We start from the raw sequence: 23,699 nt of genomic DNA on the forward strand, positions 1-23,699 counted from the left end.
TTCGAATTTTCTCTCTGTGTATATGGATTCACTTTATATGCTCAAAATCCTGAAATATCGAATTTCAGAATCTCAAGCCCATAAAGTGGAAAACCTAAAACATCGAACACTCAGAAGCACGGAATTCAAAATCTCACATTTTGGAGATGTTGAATTAGCGGATCTGGTGTTGCGCTGTGTTCATGGATTCAGGTAAGTGTTTATGTTTTAAGGGTTTTGGGTAGGGGCTGTAGTGTGTGTGTGTGTGTGTGTGTGTGTGTGTGTGTGTGTGTGTGTGTGCACGAGGGGGATGTAGTTTGTGTGGTGGTGTTTCGTGTGTTTGTGTATGTAGTGTGACCTTGGAGTTAGTATATTTAAGTAGGGGGGTGAGGGGGGTGCATGATGTTTTGCTCCCCTGCTTGTAGTTAGGATTGAGTTGTGTGTTTGTAGGGAGGATGGTGTGTGTATGTGTGTGGTGTATGTGTTGTATAGAAGTCACGATTTTGAATTTCGAGCTTCTGAGTGTTCGGTGTTTTAGGTTTTCCACTTTATGGGCTTGAGATTCTGAAATTCGATATTTCAGGATTTCGAGCATATAAAGTGAATCCATAGATATATATATATATATATATATATATATATATATATATGGAGAGAAAGTGTGTGTGTGTGTGTGTGTGTGTCTTCATGTGTGCGTGTGTGTGTCTGTTTCTTATTCTCTTCCATGATCCAACCTGAGCCATTCTAAGAGTTCCTTCATTTTATTCCATCATAGTCCACTGTTTTGGAAACTGCAGCACAACTGCATAACCATTGTTGACCTTCCTTGTGTCGGAGAGTAAGCAGCTATGGACGTTGGACTGGTACAGCAACAGCACCCAAGAGTCATATGAGTCTTCCCCCTATGACCCATTAAAATGCATTCCAACATGGAGGTATATTATTTTCATTATAAATGGTAGTAATGATAATAAAAAAAAAAACTGTCATGAAAGTTGTTGGTACACTGATACTGTTACCAAACATCCTGACAGTGCAATCATTTTTGTCTAGTAACAGTAAGCAGATCACTAAAAAGTCAACCAGGCAGAAGGAAAATCAGACTTATAGACAATATTCTGTATTGAGGTAAATGAGTGACAATGCTACTACTAGATATATATATATAAATATTTGTATTTCAATACGTATCCATTGCTAGCTTCATTTGTACTTGATTTTCTAAGCAGGTAAACCCTCTAGGTATAAGTGTCTCTTTTCAAGGGGAAGCACTGTGAGGTTAAGTGACTTACAATTATACAACTGGCAGATGGAAACTGCAGGATTCAAGCCCAGGACCATATCTCTCAACCTAGAAACATCAAAAATCAGGACAAAGACCCATGAAAAAAATCTGAATGCTGATTAACATACAATCTGCATGCTTAATCTGTAACTCCGCCCACTGTTGGAACTGCGGGACAGCAACATTCAAATGCACTTTGAAGAAAAGACAAAGTATTAAATACAAAATATAACCAGAACAACAGTGTTTTATTTATATTAACATTTCAGCTTTTATCAGACTTTGAACTTGTATAAAACTAAAATGCAATTTTATTTTATTAAAATAAAATTAACTGCTAGTAACCTGTTATTCCAACAACATTCTAAGTTTATAACAACAAAATGTTAAATCTGTTAATATTTTGAGTCCCCCCTCCCCCCATTATTTAAGGCTTTATCCACATTTCTTGTGTTAGAAATTTGAAAGGTATGAGGCAGGGCAGTATTTGCAATTCAGACAGAAAAAACTAGCTAACTAATCTGTGTGATGCTGGGGGATGACAATGTTACATAAAGCACTAGTACTACAGTATGATAAATGTACTACAAATGTCTGCATTAAAACCCTGAACAGTAGGTAACAGCTTTAGGAAAACCACTCAGATGCACATGTTTTGGGTTCTCCTTTACTCTTTTTTGAGATGTGACAGTCTGGCTTAGCATTATCTGTTTTTACATCTTTTGATTGTTTACCTGTATACAAGGTACTATCTTATGACACACACCCTTACTCTTCTTCCCTCTTAATTTATCAGCAATCATCCTTTCCTTTCTCAATTTACTCCTTTCTAGTTATGTTTGACACCTTTACCCCTTTCCAGTGCTGCTCTATTGCAAACACATCCTAACTCTTGGCATGGTACTGTCTCATTATTTTTCCTTTTTGCTACTTTGTCTTTTTCTCTCATGATATACCAACCAAACCATATGTTCATTGTTTTTATAACTATTGCTACTAGTTGGCATCTGACTCAAGTCTTATGTTGTTGTTATCAGTTATTTGCAGTATCATAAGTTGCCATTATGCTCTATCAGAAAGTTGTTGAACTCTTTACATCAGGCTATTTATTACTTTACTGCTTATCAGCCTCCCAACTTGTACCCGAAAATGAACATCTGTGGTCCAGAAAATTTAAACTGAAAATAAAAAGAAACTGTTCAGCTTATGTCATTCTCTTCAGCATTTATTAGTGTGTGTGTGTGTGTGTGTGTGTGTGTGTGTGTGTGTGTGTGTGTGTGTGTGTGTGTGTGTGGCATCATAACAAAGTGTTTTTCTAAATGCTGTGACTATTTGCACTCAGATCACAGAGAACCCGCTCTAAACATTATCTGTTATTAAACAGTATAAGCACATAAATAATATCCATGCCATACCTCACAAGTGTACCTCATTTCGAGGAAAGTTCCTCATTTGAGGTCTTAAAACGTTCATGTTCCTCGAAGTTCCACTTTGAAAGGGTCTGTCACACATTCAGTGTTAGCAATATTTTAACTGATATCAATGGTAAATAGAACTGAATCATATTATTTCATTAAAAGACCTATCCTATATGTAAAAATATCACATTTTTCCATCCTATGAGCCTCCTAGTTGAAGCTATTAATAAGTCATTAGTAAGTGTTCCACATTTTGTCCATTTGTTCCACATTATGAGAGGTGGTCTTCCTCATTTTAGAGATGGAAGGTTGAGAGCTATGATCTATGCAAATATCTTTAGCCATGAATAATAGAATGTGTGCATGGACTGTTAAAATATAGTGGAAGATGGGGAAGGGGTACACTGGAATATGAAAGTATAACAAATCAGTTCCATGCAGAGTAGACCCTAATCAAAACATTAAAAATGTCCCTCTAATAGGTACAAGAAACTCCCGCTGGGAATTCAGAAACATAACTCAAGACAGAATGGCAGGGGGGATCAACCAGATACAATGTGTGCGAATTAAGAAGAAACAAAACACAATGCCAGAAATAACAGTACACCCTAGTAATGGGTGGGGGTCCAGGGTACAATAATAAATTCATTTTTTTTCAAGAGAGGGGCGCACCAGACATCAGTATGACTTACCATTTTGTTTCCCGATCCCTGTAATAGGTCGATCTTAGCTATTGTAGCCACCTGCAATCACTCCCTTTGGCCAGTCACTCAGGGAAAGGGTTGGGAAGAATTCTTGTCACATATTTTTGACTGTCCCTCATAATTTTTTTTCCAAGTATTACAGTTAACCAACAATGTCAAATATTAGACTGCTACATTCCTTCTTACTGCTCAGAGAATACACGTTGATGAAAAGTTTTGTTCCATTCACTTTTAAGTAAACTATTTAAAACTTGTCCCGAGCCCCAACTTTGGTCTCTCATCCACCCATTATTTTTGTCTTTGTCCCTGATTATTGAGCAATTGAGCAAAAAATTGAGAAGTATGCCAGTGGAGAAAGTAAACCAGTACCTTTTAGTAAAACTCCACAGCATTTTGTTTCACCATCCTATAATTACTGTCAATGACTGAGCTCTGAATGAGCATCATCTGATCAATGACAGTGAGTGAAATGGATGTACTTTATTTCTTACCCTGCAACAACATCTCCAAGTCCACAGTGCCCCATGTCAACACTGGGTCTACCAACTAAGCGGTAAACATTTGAAATGTCAGGGCCCACTAGAGTGAATCCCAAAACATGGGGAATGAACAGCTGAAAAAAACGGACTTATACATGCTAAGTATGAGACAGCCATTTTTCAGAATATTCCCTTTTCATTGAGGTATGGTGATCTCGGAGTTGGATGTATAAGTTCGTGGAGGGCGGGGATTGCTTTTCTGCAAAAGATTTGTTCTTCTCCTGCAGTTTTGGCCTTTTTTTTTTTAGTATGTTGGCAGTCAGAATTTCAAGTGCCAACATTTCAGTAGAAGCCAGCTAATCTCCTTCCCCCTGGAATTACTCCAGTATTGCTAGTGCCAGTTGTGGATCTTAAGGGTGTTCTGGAGATTGATTTTCTATGTATCTCTCCAGGAGGAGTCTTGTATGTCCTAACTACTCTCCCCCTCCCTCAAGGCAATGTGGTTATGTCTAAGGGGCAGGCAGAAAATAGGGACACTGCAGCTTATCACCCCGCATCTGTGGCAGCTCAGCCAGTTCAATCTCACCTCCTCTTTTTACCTCACCTCCTCCCACTGTCATCTGTAGCCTCCAACAGGGTTCATCTCAGGAGATGCACATGTCACCACCCTCCCCAAGGAGAGGCACTACCATACCTCTCCACTGCTCCATCAGTTGCCTGAGCTGCTAATCGAGTCTGGATCATAGTATGAGCTTTATCTCTCTATGCCACCTAAGTGTCAGCATCAGAATTGATTGACTTGAATATAGGATGACATTAATTTGAGTGACTTGCATGTGGAAAATAGCATGAGGAAGTGAGTCATTGTAGATGTTACAAAACAGGGCTGTGTTGTTAGACATTGTGCTGTTAGATGGAGTGAAGAATTGTGGTTCATGAAGCTGAATGTTTCCTGTTATTGGGAAGTGTTTGGGGTGCAGGGGTAGTTTGATGGGCTTGGCTTTTGATGTTGTCTACTCTGGCTTCCAGTTTTCTGCTTTTGGGTGTGGGGTTTAAATAAATGATGTCATGTTCTGTATGGGACTGTCTGGCAGCATGGCTACCACTAGTGATGTTGACAGTGTGCCTTTGATGAGTGGTGTGATGAAAGGAGATACTGCCAGCACAGCTAACTGAAATTTTGTAAATAATTATATGTCATGGGTGAATATCGAAAAGATTTATACAAGATGCTTGTGTTACAAATGTATTAGAACTGTATGCCATGTGTATATCAAACTGCTTGTACAGACGTGTGTATTGAAAAGACATTTGCAAAGTGCTGTTTGAAATGTAACCACAGTGTGCCCTACTGGAAGAGAACAGAAATGCGCATGCACTATTGTAACTGTTTAAATGTATATATTTTAACAGTGGAAACTGAAATACAGGAGGATAACCTCAGTCCAGCAAACTTTAGAAAAAAATATCTGAAATTAAATTACTTTATAGGTTACGTCATAAAGTTTTCAATGCAGCTAGAGACACAAAGTCTGTGCTAGGAAGCTTTCTGTATTGCCCTTGGAGTCAACTAATTGCGACGTTTGAAGCATGAAGGAATGCAATTCTTTTATGACTTTCAGCATCTGCCAAACATCTGAGGAAAAGCCCTTGTCTGTATATTTTTACAGGTAGATGCTAAATGCTGCCAGCTTCTAGCAAATGGGGGTTTTCGCCTAGGAACTAGAAGTCAGATGACAAGAACTGATGTCAAGCTGTAAGCTATCCCAGCAGTAATATTTGAGCTATTATTTTGAGAAGTCTCTTAGTGAGACGGAGCATTCTGTATTATGTCTTAGACCTGACAACAGCAATAAGGACCATTCACTACATCTGCCTTGCTCTAATGAAGTAAGTTCCTAGGGAACAGTATAATTCTCTTAGACTCAGTCAGGAATATAGTAAAGCTTAGCTTAGATGTTTTTATTTATTTGTGTGAGCCTGTACTGCAATGTCATTTTAAATATTTCCTGTGGTTTTGAACTCTGTTGTCACTGAGAATGTATATTTAATATTGCCTTGTTTTTTATTATTTATTATTAAATATATTTAAACCTTTCATTGTGGCTGATCTGTGTAGAGGTATTTAAGTTTTGAGAGTACTTGCATATTTATTTGGTGACACTATGTGGGCCACTTCTAATAGCCTTGCTCTTGTTCAAACTACCATTTCTGTTAGTATTATTACACAGTAAAATTGGATGCCCTTTGTTAAGGGCCTTAAAGTAGCTGATAAGGAGTGACTGGTGGCAGTGATAACTATCTTATAACCTGGGTAGAAGGGGGCATAGCTAGTAAACCTGTGCCAGCCTTTCCTAGCTGTGTGTGTGTGTGTGTGTGTGTGTGTGTGTGTGTGTGTGTGTGTGTGTGTGTGTGTGTGTGTGTGTGTGTGTGTGTGTGTAAATCAAACCTCAAAGAGTGTGTTTGTGTCTGTTTCAGCTACTTGGGTAGGGACATGAAGCACTAATTGGAGAGAGAGGGTGCTGGAGATCTTGGCTTGGTCACTCAGTTGAGATCTCAATTCTGTAGCTGTGCCAGTGGGGAGTCTTACTAGGGATCAGGAGAAACCAGCCCCAGACTGAATGTGGTCTCTGTGTGCTCTTAAGGGAAATTGCACTTGATGCAAAGAGCTGCATCTGTAAATACTGTGTGTCTACTTGTCATCCTCTCAGTGAACATCTCCAACTGTTGCCAGTGGTGAGGATTGAAATTCCTTAATTACTGGTCCAGTGGTGGGTCATCACATTTGGAGGACAGTGGTGGGATATCCACATCACATTTAGTTTGCAGTGGTGGGATCACCACATCACATATTGGGATTCAATGGTGTGGATATTGAACTCCTGTACCCTGTAAGCAGTGTTCACTAAAGAAGGTGTTTGTACTCTCAAGCAGCCACATAGTAGATATTCAGAGTTTCATATCACAATAGTTTTATTTATTTTTTGTTAGCTTAGTTAGTCAGGGAGAGCAGGTAAGGATGTCAGCACAGGATTATGGCAAGCTGACAAGGAGCAAGTTGGCTGAGATGTGCCAAGCCAAAGGACTGGTGCATGCCAACTTAACTAAAGCAGAAATGACTGCAGCCTTAGTCACAGCTCAATCACAGACCACCAACTAGGAAGATAGCCAGACTGGCCTTGGGGGTGTACAACTCTCAGAAAATGGAGAGTTCAACTTTGCCTCACATGACTTAAAAATCTGTCTAGAGTTAAAGATACTTGAATTGGAGGACAAACATTTGGAAATCGAATTAGCAGAGAGACTGCGGCATTTGGAAGCTGAAGAACATGAGAAACGGTGCCATTTATAGGCTGAAGAAAATGAGAAACTGCGGCATTTGGAGGCTGAAGAAAAAGAGAAATAAAAACAAATAGAATTAGAATTAGCAGAGAAACTGAGACATCTGGAAGCCAAAGAAAATAAGAGGTAGAGGCAACATGAAAAGGAAATGCTGAATCTTTGCCAGAGTCATGGAGGTAATTGGGAAGGGAATAACCTACCCCAGAAGCAATAAAGGTCAGTAAATTTATTCCACAATTTACAGAGAATGATAATTTTGATAGTTTTATTCATAAGTTGGAAAGGGTATGTAAACAGTATAATGTTGAACAAGGGCCCTGGTTACAGTTCCTGACCTCCTTACTCCATGGTAAAGCTATAACTGCTGTTTCTAAATTGTCTGATACCGATTGCTTAAATTATAATACAGTTAAAATTTGTTTATTAGAGCATTTTAAGTTAACACCTGAACCTTATAGAAAAACGTTTCGTGAGCATAGACACAAGGCAGATGAAAGCGTGTGTGCGAATATATTGCTGAGTTAAGCACTTATTTTCATAAGTGGGTGAGTGGGTGGGTGTCAGATCACCACTTTTAAGGGCTGGCAAACCTTTTGGTGAGAGAACAAGCCCTTAACACTTTGCTTGAGGACATGAGAATCTGGTTGGCAGATAGGGAATGGAATACCACAGATGAGTTGGGGAAAAAGGGAGACCTATACCTAGCAAGCAGGGCATCACTACACAGTAAATGTACACCCAGTGCTGCACATGGGTATAAGCGAACCCATGGTGGGCAGCCTAACCCACCTCAACAGAGTCCGCCAGTAAAAGGGGAAGCCACTAGTTATGTTATGCAGCCAGGATCAAGGGTTAAACATTTCAAATGTAACCAGTGGGGGCATGTAGCATATAGCTGTCCATGAAAGCAAGGTGGGGAACAAAAGGTGGCGGAACCAGAAATTAGGAGTAATAGAATGCCAGTGGCAAGTTGTCTGCAGACAACAAGGACAGGCCACTGCTAAGAGAGACACAGCCTCTGACCTAACTATTGTGAAGCCTGCAATGTTGAAACAGGAGCACTACTTGCTTGGCCAGTCTACTCCAGTAAGAGCTTTAGGAGGGACCCCATTCCAAATGCCTTTGGCTAGGGTTCACCTTGACTGGGAGGGGGGAAAGAAGCAAGTAAGTGTGTTTGAGGATATCCCTGCAGATGTCCTGATAGGGAATGATTTTGATAATGCAGTACCTTATATGCATGCAGTTACATGCAGTCAGACTTGGAGACAGGCATGTGGGTCTGGTAGGCTGGGAGTGGACCCGGACAAACTGCACACTTGAAGCCAGGACTGGTGAGGTGGCTACTTCAGCGAGAGAGCTACTCTGTAGCAGTGAGACTGAAGGTGAGCCACATCTGCTGGTGGGTACTGATGTTCCCTTGGACAGAGCGACTGCAAGGGCAGAGGTGAGTAGTAGTACTCAGGCTGACAGTGAGGCACCGCTGTCAGAGGATACCAGACCTCCTGTGGAAGGGGAACCGGGAAGGATTACAAAGAGAGAGTTGAGACAGGTGCAGCTCTCAGACCCTACATTACAAGGCTTGAGGGACATAGCCAGGGAGGTGCCTGATTCTCAAGGAAAATGAGACTCTGCATAATGGGACAAAAGGTTACTGTACAGAGACTGGACTTCTGATGGAGGGATAGAGGATGAGGTAATACAGCAGTTGGTAGTGCCCATAGCTTACCATCTAGCACTTCTAGCCATAGCCCATGACATTCCCTTTGCAGGTCATATGGGCATAAATTGTGCAAAGAGACGTATTATGTGGACATTTCATTGGCCTGGGATTTCCAGTGATGTAACAGGGTACTGCAGGAGCTGTGCGCTGTGCCAAAAAGTAGGCAAGGCAGGAGACAAGGTCAAAGCTCCTTTGATGTATTTGCTTGTGACTGAAAAGCCATTTCAGAGGGTAGCTATGGATATTGTGGGGCCTCTGAGTACCCCATGTTCCACAGGGAAAAAGTATATCCTAGTGGTAGTAGATTATGCTACAAGATACCCTGAGGCAGTGGCTTTGTCCTCCATTGAGGCAGAAAAGGTGGCAAATGCTTTGTTAGAGATTTTCAGCAGGGTAGGTTTCACAAAAGAAATACTGACTGACAGAGGTGCCAATTTCATGTCAGACCTGCTGGCTTGTCTGTGGAAGTACTGTGGGCTGAAGCACCTAAAGACCAGTCCCTACCATTCGCAGACTAATGGTCTGGTGGACAGGTTAAACTCTACACTAAAGACCATGCTACGGGCTTTTGAAGACTAGTTTAAGAGGGAGTAGGACAAATATTTGCCTCATCTGTTGTTTGCTTACAGAGAGGTATCCCAGGAATCCACAGGTTTCTCATCTTTTGAGTTGCTGTATGGGTACAGGTTGAGGTGACCTCTAGATTTGATTCTTGAAGAGTGGGAGGGTGAGTGTGAATCCCACAAGAAGTCTATTGTGGCATACTTCCTAACCAAACAAAAAAAAACACCGAGCACTGCTGTAGCTGCCCATTTTCTTTCTTTATTCAATACACCCTGGTACCTCAGCCTCACAGGCCTTCAATGGAATAACTTCCTAAAATCCAAGCAGCTATTTATATTCCATCTCAGCATTAATTCATCTTCATTTAATTAAACAATTAAATGCTTTCCTTCAAACATTATACAGCTTAGAACCCAAAGATTTGCCCCCCACATATACACACTTACACATTATATTAAATACGTTAACCCAACACAGGGTGAATTTCCCAAATAGCATTTTTTAAGTAACATTTTTTTAAATATATATGACTCACTTAATGAAATAATTCACATTTTCTCCTATACCCCAGTGAACTTACACAACTGAACACATAAAAAATACATTTCAACCTCCCCCAAGGTTCATTTCTACATATCTATCCATAACATATAAATTTATTTTATTAAATGTAAACTTTTTTTCATCCTTACTTTATTGCACTTATTTTACTCTTAATATTGAATTAATCAACTTCATTTATTCACCCAAAAATGTAAATTCTTTTTTACATATTAAACCCAATACATTTGTTCTGAAATGAACTAAACAAAATCCATTAAACTTAGCATCTAAATACCCCAATCAATGTCCAGATTAAGACCCCTAGGATATAAAGTGCCCAAATATACTATTAATTTCATTTCCAATTTAATCAATTTTCTTTTGAATTCATCACCCCCTATTGTTTGTTCTTCAAAGGGCTTTGCTAATACACTAAAGAAAAAACTATCTACACTACCCCCATGTGTGTCGCAAAAATGTTGTGCCACTGGGCTATCCAATCTCTTATTTCTTACATCGCCCAGGTGCTCCAATATTCTAAGTTTCACCTTTCTTTTTGTTTGCCCCACATACCATTTACAAGGTGTACATCCACATCCAGTGATGTAAACTACACCACATGAATTACAACTAAATTCATTTTTAACCAAAAACTTTTTTTTTCATTTATCATCCAACCATCGATATTTTTTAATTTATCACATACTTTGCAGCCCCCATATGGAAATACTCTCTTTCTTTTTACTATGTCGACCTTATTTCTTGTTCTTAACAACTCTTTTAGATGATTAAATCTGCCATACGAAAAGGTAACTCTTTCTGGAAATAGCTTCCCTACTACTTCATCCCTACATGCAACTGGCCAAAGATCATTTACTAACCTCCTAAGTACCTCAGAAAGGGGAGAGAATTTGTTCACAAAGAAAACGGGTTCTACACTCACCTTTTCCATTTCATTTTTCCTAATAAACTTCTCATGTTGAGTAGAAAAACTACTTTTTCTTTTATGACTCATATTTCTCTTCAGTTTACTTAAAGCTTCACTTATATGTTCCATATTATATCCTCTCCTTAATAACCTCTTCTTAACTAGATCAAATTCCCTCTCCAGTATTTTTTTTATCAGAGGTTGTTTGTCTTTCGGCTTTTCCTGGTAAGGGGTCACCACAGCGGAACTCCAGTCCGCTAATGATTGGCAGTAGATTTTTATGAAACGCCGAGGTGCCAGCTCAACACCCATTTTCAACGAAGGCACGCACATTTACGCACGTATGTCTTTCGAACGCTACCCAACCACAGGGAGGACATGCAGACTCCACACACAAGGCACTCCCAAGCCCAGCCAAGAATCGAACAGGAGAACCTCTTGCTGTGAGGTAACAACGCTACCGCCGTACCACCACAAAGTTTTTTTTTTTTTTGGTCATTATTCTTCTGAACTCACCATAAGGAAGGGATTTTATCAAAAGACCAGGATGAGCACTGCCAGCTTCCAAAAAGCTAGCCACAGCTGTTTCCTTATGGTATGGTATGGTTTGTACTGCAAAACACCCCTTTCAACTACATAAAATTCAACATCTAAGAATTGCATTTTGTTCCTACTAGTTCTATAAGTAAATTTCAAGCCATATGTGTTTTGACCAAGTAATTCCATAAATTGATCAAACTCGTTGATCTCCCCCCTGCACACAAAAATCAAATCATCAACGAACCATTTAAATATGATTACATTATCCTTAAAAAAATCTGTAACATACACAACATATTTTCAAAATGTGCCATAAATAAAACTACATAAGATGGGGCAAAAGCCGTCCCCAACTGCAGTTCCTTCCAATTACAAATAAATCATTTTCAAAAACAAAATAATTATGCATCAAAGCAAATTCTAATAGCTGACAGATATAAGTGGTTTTAGGGCCCTCACCCAACACTTTAACCACTGCTTCCAGGCCCATCTTGATATTGATATTGGTGTACAGAGACTTAACATTCCTCAGGACAAGGCTCAGGGAATTGTGGGATTGGCCCAGGAAAACCCGGCATAAGTCCAACAGCAGGAAAAGGTCTGGTATGACAGCAATACTTGAGCTACAGAGTATGCTGTGGGGCAGCAGGTTATGGTTCTCATTCCTCTCAGACACAATAAGTTGCAGACAGCTTGGGAGGGCCCCCTTCAAAGTGGTAAGGAAGGTCAGTGACGCTAGACAGGAGGCAGTGGCACAAACTGTACCATGTTAACATGATGAAACCTTACCATGATAGAGAGGCCCGGGTGTTAAGTATTTGCAGTAGGAGGCAGGAGGAGTCTGAGGGAGATCTATGGCTACAGGGAGCCAGCCAGAAAAATCCCAAGTTACTGTGGTGTAGCCTAGGGTTGCAGGAATATGATATGACAGTGCAGCACTGAACTGGGGTCAGCAATGCCAAGGCAGCTGGAATCTCAAGACAGGAAATGGGGTAATGTATTCCCAGATGGGCTCATTCCTCTCAAGCAATGTTTCTCAAGGGTCACTTAAAAAACTAGCTTGAGTCTTCAAAGGGAGGAAGAAGTGTGACAAGATGAGATACTGCCAGCACAGCTAGCTGGAATTTTGTAAATAATTATATGCCATTGGTTGTTGTTGTTGTCTTTCGGCTTTTCCCAGTTAGGGGTCGCCACAGTGGAACTCCGGTCCACTAATGATTGGCAGTAGTTTCACGAACGCCGAGGTGCCAGCTCAATGTTCAACCTTCAGCGAAGGCACGCCCATTTACGCATGTCTTTCGAACGCCCACCCAACCACAGGAAGGACATGCAGACTCCACACAGAAGGCGCTCCCCGCACTCCAGCTGAGAATCGAACGGGAGAACCTCTTACTGTGAGGCAACAACGCTACTGCTGCACCACCACGGATGTAATTATATGCCATTGGTGAATATCGAAATGATTTATATAAGATGGTTGTGTTACAAATGTATTAGAACTGTATGTCATGTATCTATCAAAATGCTTGCACAGAAGTGTGTGTTGAAATGGTATTTGCAAAGTGCTGTTTCAAATGTAACCACAGTGTGCCCTACAGGAAGAGAACAGAAATGTACATGCACTACTTTAACTGTTAAAATGTGTATATTTTAACAGTGGAAACTGGAATACAGGAGGTTAACCTCAGTCCAGCAAACTTTAGAAAAAATATGTGAAATTAAATTACTTTATAAGCTACACCATAAAGTTTTCAATGCAACTAGAGACACAGAGTCTGTGCTAGGAAGCTTTCTGAATTATCCTTGGAGTGAACTAATTGTTACATTTGAAGCATGAAGGAATGCATTCCTTTTATGACTTCCAGCATCTGCCAAACATCTGAGGAAAAGCCCTTGTCTGTATATTTTTACAGGTAGATGCTAAATAATGCCAGCTTCTAGTAGTGAGGGTTTTGGCCTGGGAACTAGAAGTCAGATGACAAGATGTGATGTCACCCTGCAAACTATCCCACCAGTAATATTTGAGATATTATTTTTAGAAGTCTCTTAGTGAGACAGAGCATTCTGCATTCTGTCTTGGACATGACAACAACAATAAGAACCATTCACTACATCTGCCTTGCTCTAATTAGGTACGTTTCTAGGGAACAGTATAATTTTTTAGACTCAGCCAGGAATATAGTAAAGCTTAGTTAAGATGTTTTTCTGTATTTGTGTGAGCCTGTACTGAAATGTTATTTTAAATACTTCCTGTGGTTTTGAACTCTGATGTCAATAGAATATATATTTAGTATTGTCTTCTTCTTTTATTATTTGTTATTAAATACATTGAAACCTTTTATTGTGACTGATCTGTGTAGAGATATTTAAGTTTTGAGAGTACTGCATATTTATTTGGTGACACTGTGTGGGCCACTCCTAACAGCCTTGCTCTTGGTCAAACTACCATTTGTATTAGCATTAATATTACACAGTAAGACTGGACACCCTTTATTAAAGGCCTTAAAGTAGCTGATAAGGAGTAACTGGTTGCACTAACTACATTATAGTCTGGGTAGAAGGGGGCATAGCTAGTAAACCTGTGCCAGCCTTTCCCAGGTGTGTGTGTGTGTGTGTGTGTGTGTGTGTGTGTGTGTGTGTGTGTGTGTGTGTGTGTGTGTGTGTGTGTGTGTGTGCTCATGTGTGTGTGTGTGTGTGTGTGTGTGCATCTGTGTGTGTGTGTGTAAATCAAACCTCAAAGAGTGTGTGTGTGTCAGCTACTTGGGCAGGAACACGAAGCAGTGGTTTGACATTGAGGGTGCTGGAGGTCTTGGCTTGGTCACTCAGTTGAGATCTCAATTCTATTGCTGTGCCAGTGGGGAGTCTTACTGGAGATCTGGAGAAAGAGGGAGAAACCAGCCCAAGGCTGACTGTGGTCTCTGTGTGCTCTTAAAGGAAATTGCACTCAATGCAGAGAGCTGCATCTGGAAATACTGTGTACTTGTCATCTTCTCAGTGAACATCCCCCACTGTTGCCAGTGGTGAGGATTGAGGTTCCTTGATTCCTGGTGCAGTGGTGGGTCATCATATGTGGGGAGTTTATGGATATGTACTATCCCAGAAGGGAAACATTTTTGTTAGTGGCAGGTTATCTACATGCGTTGGAGTGTGACAAAGGCAGCCACTGTTACTGGGGTTGCATCATAAAAAGTAAAGTAAATGTCACAATTGTGATGTGAGATTAACAGCCGACAAGGAACATTTGCTGATCTCGGGGGCACATTACTATACCCCTGATCCAGACATGATAATATTGTGAATGCAATTAAGCAGAGGCTCTCTGGCTGAAAAAGTTGAGGACATACTCCAAACAACTCCAGAGGATGTGTGTATGTTATATTGTCCATCTATTGGACTTTGTGCCAATCAGTAAACTGAGTATGCTGTTCTAGGAAGCATAGAAAAGTCTCACGACACTCTCTTGCAGATATTGAGCCTTCAACTTTCCCTTTATGAGATGGGATAGTTATCTGTCAGAAAGAACGTTTTGAGTAATAGAGGTGATTTTTTTTTTCTACAGAACATATTAAACCAGATTTGGCTAATACTCTAATGTAGATTTATAATGGCATCCTTGCAAAAAGGTGGAGTTATGCAGCAGCTGTACAGTGCTCATGGCATAGTGTAGCATGTGGGTCGTACCCATAGTATTCCTTTTCTGTAATTGTTAGTGGAGCTTGACATTTCCTGTTCTCCATTATTTATACTGATGGATTTTGAGCCTATTGCCTTGACGTGTGCTCTATAATTTTCCTTTGTGTTCACTGCACGGGTGTTTCATTTCTGCTAAAATGTGTGGCAGAAGGCTGCAGCACTGAGGCCTTACAGATGTTTATGGTGTAGCTTCAAAGTTTAATATGTCTATTAGGAAGGTTACAGCCATGACCTTTCTATGTCCAGAGGAGGTGCCAGCTGTATTTGAAGTGTTAAAATGAGAGTTTCCTGGTAATGTGTGTAAATGTGTACACTACTTTGAAAATGATTATGTATTGGGCCATCCTCTAACTTGACCTACATGACTATTGGCTGCCCACTATTTACTTCCTGTTTTTCTCCATCATGTTGCTCTATCAGCCAGCTGCAGGAGTGCTTTTTACCGTAGACATAAAATATGGCTTTGGGATAGCACAGACATCTGCAGTGCTTACTTGGTAGGTGTGTGCCAGACCTTTCTGCAGTGAGCAAAAATAATGTTTTTAACTTACATGCTCCAAGGTTATCTCTCAGCACATGCACAGTGACATGTTAATATTTTTTTGTCAATCTTTTTTTGATATTAGCGATGTTGACATTTGGATTTTTAGATAAATAAATATAAATAGACGTTTTAAAAATGATCTATATATTGATGTAGGTGATGGAGGTGCAGGGTCCTCACCTCCTGGAAAACACATAGTGGAGAGGATGGAAGTGACTGTCTTTTTCAGTCATTACAAAGTTAAAAGTGTTAATTTTAGCTCAATGGTGCTGCTTTTGATGACATGGTATCAACAGAAGGCGAGTCAATTAAATATCCATCAGTCTTTCACCATATGTAGATATAGATGATATTGATACAGCTATAGATATAATCAGTCTGGATAAAGGCCAAATAACTAGGCCATTGTTTCTTGACCCATCAAAAGCCTTTGACAGAGTTAGCCAGCCTCTCCTGGTAAGCAGCCTTGCAGAAGTTGGCTTTATTGATGTGTGTCTAACATGGCATCTCACTCGTCTGACAAAATGCAGATAATTAAATAGGATTCATTTTGTTTATTTCATTACTAATTCCTTTGTTTGCTAACCAGGTAACTGAGCCGGTCCACACTTTCAATCATGATCCAGGCCAATGAAAAATATGGACTAAAGTGCACAGTAGATTTGTGTTGACTCATAGCTTATCACATCAAAATGCAATTCTTCAAGAATAAACTTACAGATTGCAGTGGAAACTGGTGCTGTCATATGAGGGGCTTCACCCCCCCACATCCCCGTATGCTACATAGTGCACACATTGCTATACAGGCGGGCTTATTTGGTTGCATACAATTGACAGGTTGTTAAGAGGGGAGCAAGTATAAAGTAGGGGTGTTCTTGTGATATTAAGTGTTGATGTGACACCCACCTCCCATGTAAGACTGGATAAACAGAGGTAGAATATAACAACAATGACAATGATCATATAAATGACTTAGGTTCAAGCATTAGTACCTTTTCACAAGGGTCTGAGTAATTTAAAAATACGTGGAGGTACATTTTTAAGGAAGTCAAATCCTTAGCTTATGTCATAGCAAACAGCTATGGTAACCACTGAGAATGTTCTAGAAGAACAATTTTAGTGGTTTAGTTTAAACTCAGCAGTGAATGAGGGGCTCAAAAATGTGCCATAAGTGGTCAATTACTCTGTTCAGTAAGGCAGGCTTTCAATTTGGTGGTAAAGGACTTATGACCTGTTGTAAAGCCAAGTTCATTTGTAAGCTGTTTCTAGATGGAGTGACCTGTGAAGACAAAAGAAAAGTCACTATAAGAGATGACTTTAGGTTTGTTGAGAAAAGTAGCACCATTGCTTTGACATCTGAGGTTGTATTGTGAATGAATACATGTTAGTCTGCTGGATACAGGGGAGCAACTGTCAAGGTGGACTTACTTACAGATAAGCAAGACCAGCAGGAGAACTGAATTTTGTTTTATTAAGTGCCAGTTTTGCAAAATTAGCATTTGCATTGTGAAAAACAATCAAATGATAATCAGATACATTCGAACTTAGGTCTCCATTGGAAACAGAGTAGGGAATAAAACAGGTAGGTGAGGGAATGGTAGAAAATGGGAAGAGAAGATGTAAAATATTAAAAGAAAATGTTTAGATTAATATCTAAATGAAATAGAAGGATGCTATGACTAAAGAGGGCTGTAGCTGCAGTGTACAAAGGCAACAATGTATGCTAGCAGTGCTAATTTTATGGAAGAAAATACTTTAAGAGTTGGGCATGGGCAGTTGACTTTCACATGTTTTCTCTACACAGGTACATTAGTTCTATGAAGTCAAGAAGTCTGGAAATCCTTGCCTGATAAAAGGTTAGGAGCTTGGCGTGATCTGAGCACCAGAGAAACAGATCCAGTTCTAAAATAGACTGGTATTGGGTCATCTGTACTAGTGTCCACTGTGGTACACTTACAGTGTCATCAAGTAAAGATTACAGTAGTCTGGTAGGATTTTATGCCAGGGTTGACAGAGATGGGCAAGCTGATGAATGTCGAAGTTTGTGAACCATCATCAAATGGGATGTATTTATTCTGATCTACAGTCTATGCAATCTTAAGGTCCAAGCAAGGGTGTGTCCTTTGTGGAGAGTTTGCTGCAAACTGTACAATACAGATATGATTTTCATAGCCTGTTAAAGTCATGAAAGGAATTGCAGTCAACACAATAGAGTAAAAGAAATGTATAACTAGAAGAAGAGTAGCAACTCTGTCTCAGAAATTGTCTGTAATATTTGAGACAGTGCAACTGTCCTGTTAAAGTCCCAGCTCGGTGCTGTCAAGCTGATATATATTTATATATATATATATATATATATATATATATATATATATATATATATATATATATATAGTTTTTTTAGGGAATTTTGATCATTTAGTGTTTTCTAGGTTAACATAATTGTATTTGTGTCTTAAAATTGTTTTAGAAAACAGGTAGCTGGAAGTTAGTCAATTTAATGAAATGGGATCATAAAATTGTTGCAAAATATTCTTACACTAATATGCTTGGGATGACTTATTACACAAATTTCAGTTTTGTGATGAAGGTTAAAAGGTAAAGCAAGTGTTATTTAGGAGCTCCTCTATGAGAGTGAGGACAGGATGATGTAGTAACTTGTGTTATTACTTGATCCTCACGAAGTGCTTAACACAGCAAGCTTTTTCCTGTGTGTTTTGGAAAATCATGGGGTTGCAAATACCTTTATGGGTTATTTTATTTATTTGTTAGCTAGGTAATCCCATTGGGCACAAATGCCACTTCTCCAGAGGCAACCCAGGAGTACTGCCTAAGAGGAAGAAGAGTTTGGGTCTTCATTTGTTTTACTGGTAACCAATTAGCTTTGTGAAGAATGGCACAGGGTAAGCAGTATGAGGAACCAAGGTCATGAATATGCATATTTTATTATACCTGCATTGAAGAACTGTCAGGTTTTTAGTAGCGGCTAACCAAATTATGGGGATACTGTATTTAAGATGGGGCTCTATAATTTCTCGGTTTATTGCAGACCTTCTAGCACATGAAAGAAGATATGAGATTTTCAATACAGAACATACCTTTCAACTGTCCAGATTTTTGCCTCATATCTTTGGTCTGTTTCTCGTAAAAACTGTGGTTTTCTGGCAAATAAATGGCAAATCATTGAGGACTGAATTAAAAAAATAATGCCAGACATCTGAATTATAGACTTCAAACTCTTCAGAAAATCCATGAGAATGCAAAATATGTTATTCTGTTAACTTTCTACATTTGTAAGAGAAATATTTAAAAAGTGTCCCTATTTGTGGCCCTTTGTCCCCACATTACTTATGGCTTTGTCCAGATTTCTTGCTCTAAGAGGTTAAGAGGTGTGATGCAAAATAATCTAACAAGTTCATTTTAGCTGTTTTCTTTTCAGAGTTGGAAATGCAAGCCTTGGTCAAGACAGATGCTAAGGTATTTAAAGGAAGATGTTGCCTCCAGTGGCTGATTGGTAATAGTCTTTGAAATGACAGGATGAGAGAACAATGAAAAGGTTTTGACTAGTCCCAAAGAGCATCGCTTTAGTTTTTGCAGCATTCAGAGGTAGTCTCATACTGATAAGTCATTTAGTGAGGAGTTGTATTTTTATTTTAATAAAGTTTCTCCTAGACTTTGTTGAAAAGCTCCATGGTATTGCTGACATCCACCTGAACTATAACTAGAACAAGTAAGTGTTGACCTTGGATCAACATTTTGCCCAACAGGCAATACTTCTTGAGTGCATCACCCCGTTGTACTGCTCTGAAATGTCAGCTCTGGAATATGAATAAACAATTCTGATGTAAAATTGGAACCAGGAACTGTTCAAATCGTCCAGCATCACACAAGCGTGCAGTTTGTTGAACCACTGAGACTGACATTAACAGTTTTAACACCCTGAAGCAGTTATGTACTAAAGTTAGTTACCACAGACACGGGGGCAACTGTCTAAGCATCTAGACTCTAAAGGCATTTGACTTACACTGGGTACTGTTTAATTACAAAACACTAACTGTCCTCACCTCCTCAATGCATTTTATGTTGGAAGATGGTGCGTGGCTGTTCCTTATTGACATCATCCCAAAAGATGAATATAAGGGTGAAACTGCAGTCAGTATTCCCTGTACAACCTGGGATCAATGTAAAGAGGAAAATAGTAAATGGCTAAGGACTTTTTTCAGAACTCTGGTAACTTCAAGCAGTACCTGGTATGATATGCTAGTTTCAGCTAGTACTTCCTGTCTGTGATGAAGTTTAGAACTGTAGAAATAAAAACTGGCATGTGCCATGACAAACTATCCTTCAAGGCTACACAGCTACTATACAGACAACACCAAGTGGCAAGGATGTAACAGAAGAACATCTGGTCTAACAAATAACCACAGACTGGCATATTACAAAGTTATAAATATTCAGAGATTCAAACTTAATAGACTGAAAAGCTACCCACTGATGTTAACGAATCAGTGAATGTTAAGGGCCCCACCAACCAATGGAGTGACACAAACTTTGTAGTAAAAATCATTTTGGTCAAATGGAAAAGTAGACTTTCTAGGACATCCTGAGCATCTAGTCTGTGTGCCAAAAGATAGGCACATTTCCTCAACAAGGTCATCAGTCCCCTCCCTTCCGTATTTCCTACTCCATTCTTCCCAAAAGTACCACTGATACGAGTTATTAATGCTCTTAGGATATCTAAAATGTTGGCTCACAATGCTCCCTCCATTAAACTAATTGCTTCTGACACTACCTTTTCAGGGAATAAATGCCTCCTAATTTCCATCCGAAATTTCCAATTTAAATGCAAGGCCAGTAACCTTTTTTTTTCTTTTATGAATAAGAAAATAAGTACTATAGCATAGATGTGGAGAAGGCTATTGTAGCCAATGTTTAAAGACAGTTTTATTCAATTACAGGTTTCCTACCCAAGATATACAAAGAAAGTTGAGTTCAGGCCAAGTACACTGAAGGTGAATCTTCTTCAGTGATTTAAAAGAAAAAAAACATGGAATTCTTTCTATAGCAACATCTGTGAGCTTGAAGGTCAAGAGAAGTTAATACGCTTTCCCCCATGCAAATTAAAAAGAGCAAATGAAAATAAATCTGTAAATGGTTAAACAAAACCAGAAACTCTTGTCTGAGCCAGCAGAACAAGTATCAACTAGTTGCTAGTCAATTGCTAGGATTCTTCATATATGTCAGTGGGCTGCATATAATTCCCTGCTTTTTTGTTTCTCCAGGATAACCATGTGACCAAGAGAAAAGCGTCATTCTGTAACTTTGCTAACTTATGGGCTGGTTGCAGTCCTTAGGGAGAAGAAAGCTGGCTGTCAGTGAAATTCCTTGTCAGTAGCATCCTGTACAGTTTATTCTAGTTCAGGCCCAACAGCTGAAGGGCCTAAATAGTTTGAACAAATGGGCTCTAATGCTCTTTGAAGGAATTAAACTTCCTGGTTGATGCCACAAAAAATCCAGCATGTGTGCTGCCCCACCCCAAAACAGTAAAGCAGCAATCCCACAGAAATGTGATATGCGTTAACAGAGGAACAAATCCACTTATGGCTGACATGACACTGCACTTACTTCAAACAGTTCAGTACCTTAGTCTAGTATTATGGCATATCACTTAACAGATTTAAACTTTGTAGAGTTTTCCCTTTTAATGACATATATGAGAAAAAGCAGAGTGCAGTTTCTGACAGAGTCATCAGACATTAAGAAACAGGCACGCAAACCTCCTATGAGGCAAACACAAGTGGTTTAAAACTGTTCGAGCTCGTCAGCATTTGCATATAGCAACAGTATAGAAGAGTCATTATGTTGGGCCATCAGCTGCAATGAGGAAAAAGCTGACAGAAGAAATAAGACAAGGCAAAACAGAGATATAGATCTAGTCATGTGACTACAATACCTAAACTCCCCATTCCCACAAGTGTTTGGTCATTATAACAAACCAGAGCACACCTCAAGGAATTGCATTCCAATTAAATAGGAAAATATTTGCCATTCACAAAAGCAAAAAGCAAAAAAAGATCAAGAACAAAGCATCAAATGTTCTCATTCAGTGTCAGAGAACATTCCTTATCTGCTTATCTTTTTACAAATAAAATGCACTCAAGTAGTCAGGATGTGAATGGACATTTCTAGACATTAGTTTTAAATAAAAATGTGCTTTCTTTTAGTGTCTAGAACACTTAATAAAAGACCAAGGTTCAAACCTGAGTGAAGCCACTAACAGTAACCCTAACATGTCTCTTTCTCAATCTTAGTATTCCGGTCTATAAAACTGTACAAAAAGTTCATCTGAAGGAACCAAGACATGTCATGCAACAAAAATGAGAAATGGCTAACATCAATGCAATCATAATTCAGAACAGTCAACCGCTGACATTAGTGTTATAAAGCTTGCTTAACTTTTATTGTCTGCTGCTAGAGGTGTAGTGATTTCATAATGCACTTGTAAAACAATATTCAAGTACTTATTCACATCTGATTGTCAACTTGAAATTTTACTAGTAATTTGCTGCAGAACTAAAGTTTCTGTTTGACCATTAGCACTTCATGCAGGATATCAGGAATAGAAAGTTAAGTACAAACAAAACAATCTGCTAAGTATTTTAACAAAAATTTCATCCTGTGATCTAATTTAAACAGAATGTCGGTATACATAAACAATTTCCTGAAAGTGTGAGATACTGTTTCACAGCAATCCCTTAAAGGTTTTGTAATAAGACGTACTGATCGACTACTTTTATATTCATTCCTGTTTCAGATATACTCACAGGTGGTTGTTCATTGCCATCTGCCACGGGTAGTCCGCTGCCAAGTCCTCTTTCGGTACTCACTGGGGACAGAAGCCAACTGCTTGGGCTTGGGCTGGGAGGAAGCCCAGAGTCTGGGCTGTCTAGTAACCTCTCACCATTCTTCTTCATACCTGGGGGTTCAGACACATCTGGCAGGTTTAGCCTTCCTACCATCCCTTCAGAATTCCACAGGCTTTTGGAAAAAGAATCAGGAATAATGAAGCATAAAAATTAACTATCAACAGAAATCAAGCAGCCAGCAGTCTCATTATGTAGAAATCCACCTGTACCTAACAGCTGTAGGCTTGCTTGAGAGTTAACAGATGTAGCAAAACAACTTTCTAGTATGTCAGACTAGAAACAGAGGCAGAAATACCAACTTAATATTGTAAACTCCTTTCACAGCTGTTTCAGAATCACGTCTATCAAACTGATTCTTCTTGGAAAAATATCTTTAAAAATTTCTCAGGCTTCAGAGATGTTCTTTATGTGCACCTGAAAGTTATGTATGTGCCACAAGTCTCCATAGACCATCTTCAGGAAAAGCTAAAGCTTTCCCCACCCCCCCAAAATAAGTTGTTCTTTGTGTCACGTAGCCCCAGAGATGAGAAAGGTGCTCAAATGCTGAGTTGCACTGACAGTTTCTTGTGTTTTGGGAGCTCTTCTGGCTCCTCTTGAAAGCGTTCTTGTATTACAGTAGCTGCCGGGGGAAGGAAACGCCTTTGAAACTTCATCCTGTTGCTCATTGGTGTGTCAGAGGGTCATGTGGGACAAAGGTTTAGGGAAAAAAAATGACAAAAAAGGCTTTCAGAGTTTGCTAAAGAGCACTGCACATGAATATCCCTGACTCCAAAGTTCAGTGCATTTTAAAGCAGTCTTTTAGAACTCCCCAGGAGAGGCTGAAGATAGTTGTGTAAATATAGTATGAAACCAGGTGGGAGCCAAACAGCTAACTGGGTAAGAGTTCTGCAAATATCATTTCCACTGGTGCTAAACTGTACAATATCCATATTGTTTTAATTTTCTGAGAAGCCAATAAAAGTGAAGTACAGAGGTTTTACTAGAAGGAATGTCTGTGTATTACTTTAAAAATGACAATGAGAAATGACTGTAAT

At 39.4% G+C, this 23,699-nt stretch overlaps 1 protein-coding gene across 1 annotated transcript in view; it reads right to left on the reverse strand.

Annotated features, from left to right (window-relative positions):
- Positions 1-23,258, reverse strand: part of RFLNB (refilin B) — a 56,684-nt gene extending 33,426 nt beyond the window's left edge. Inside the window, exon 1 of the mRNA XM_044054289.1 lies at positions 22,564-23,258. Coding sequence (XP_043910224.1) covers positions 22,564-22,758 — 195 coding nt within the window. The 5' untranslated portion in view covers positions 22,759-23,258. The remainder of the gene's footprint in view (positions 1-22,563) is intronic.
- Between the last annotated feature and the right edge of the window lie 441 nt (positions 23,259-23,699).

The sequence above is a fragment of the Protopterus annectens genome, chromosome 13.part0 (assembly GCF_019279795.1).
Source record: "Protopterus annectens isolate FY-2018-M chromosome 13.part0, PAN1.0, whole genome shotgun sequence".
In the NCBI taxonomy this organism is placed as follows: Eukaryota; Metazoa; Chordata; order Ceratodontiformes; family Protopteridae; genus Protopterus; species Protopterus annectens.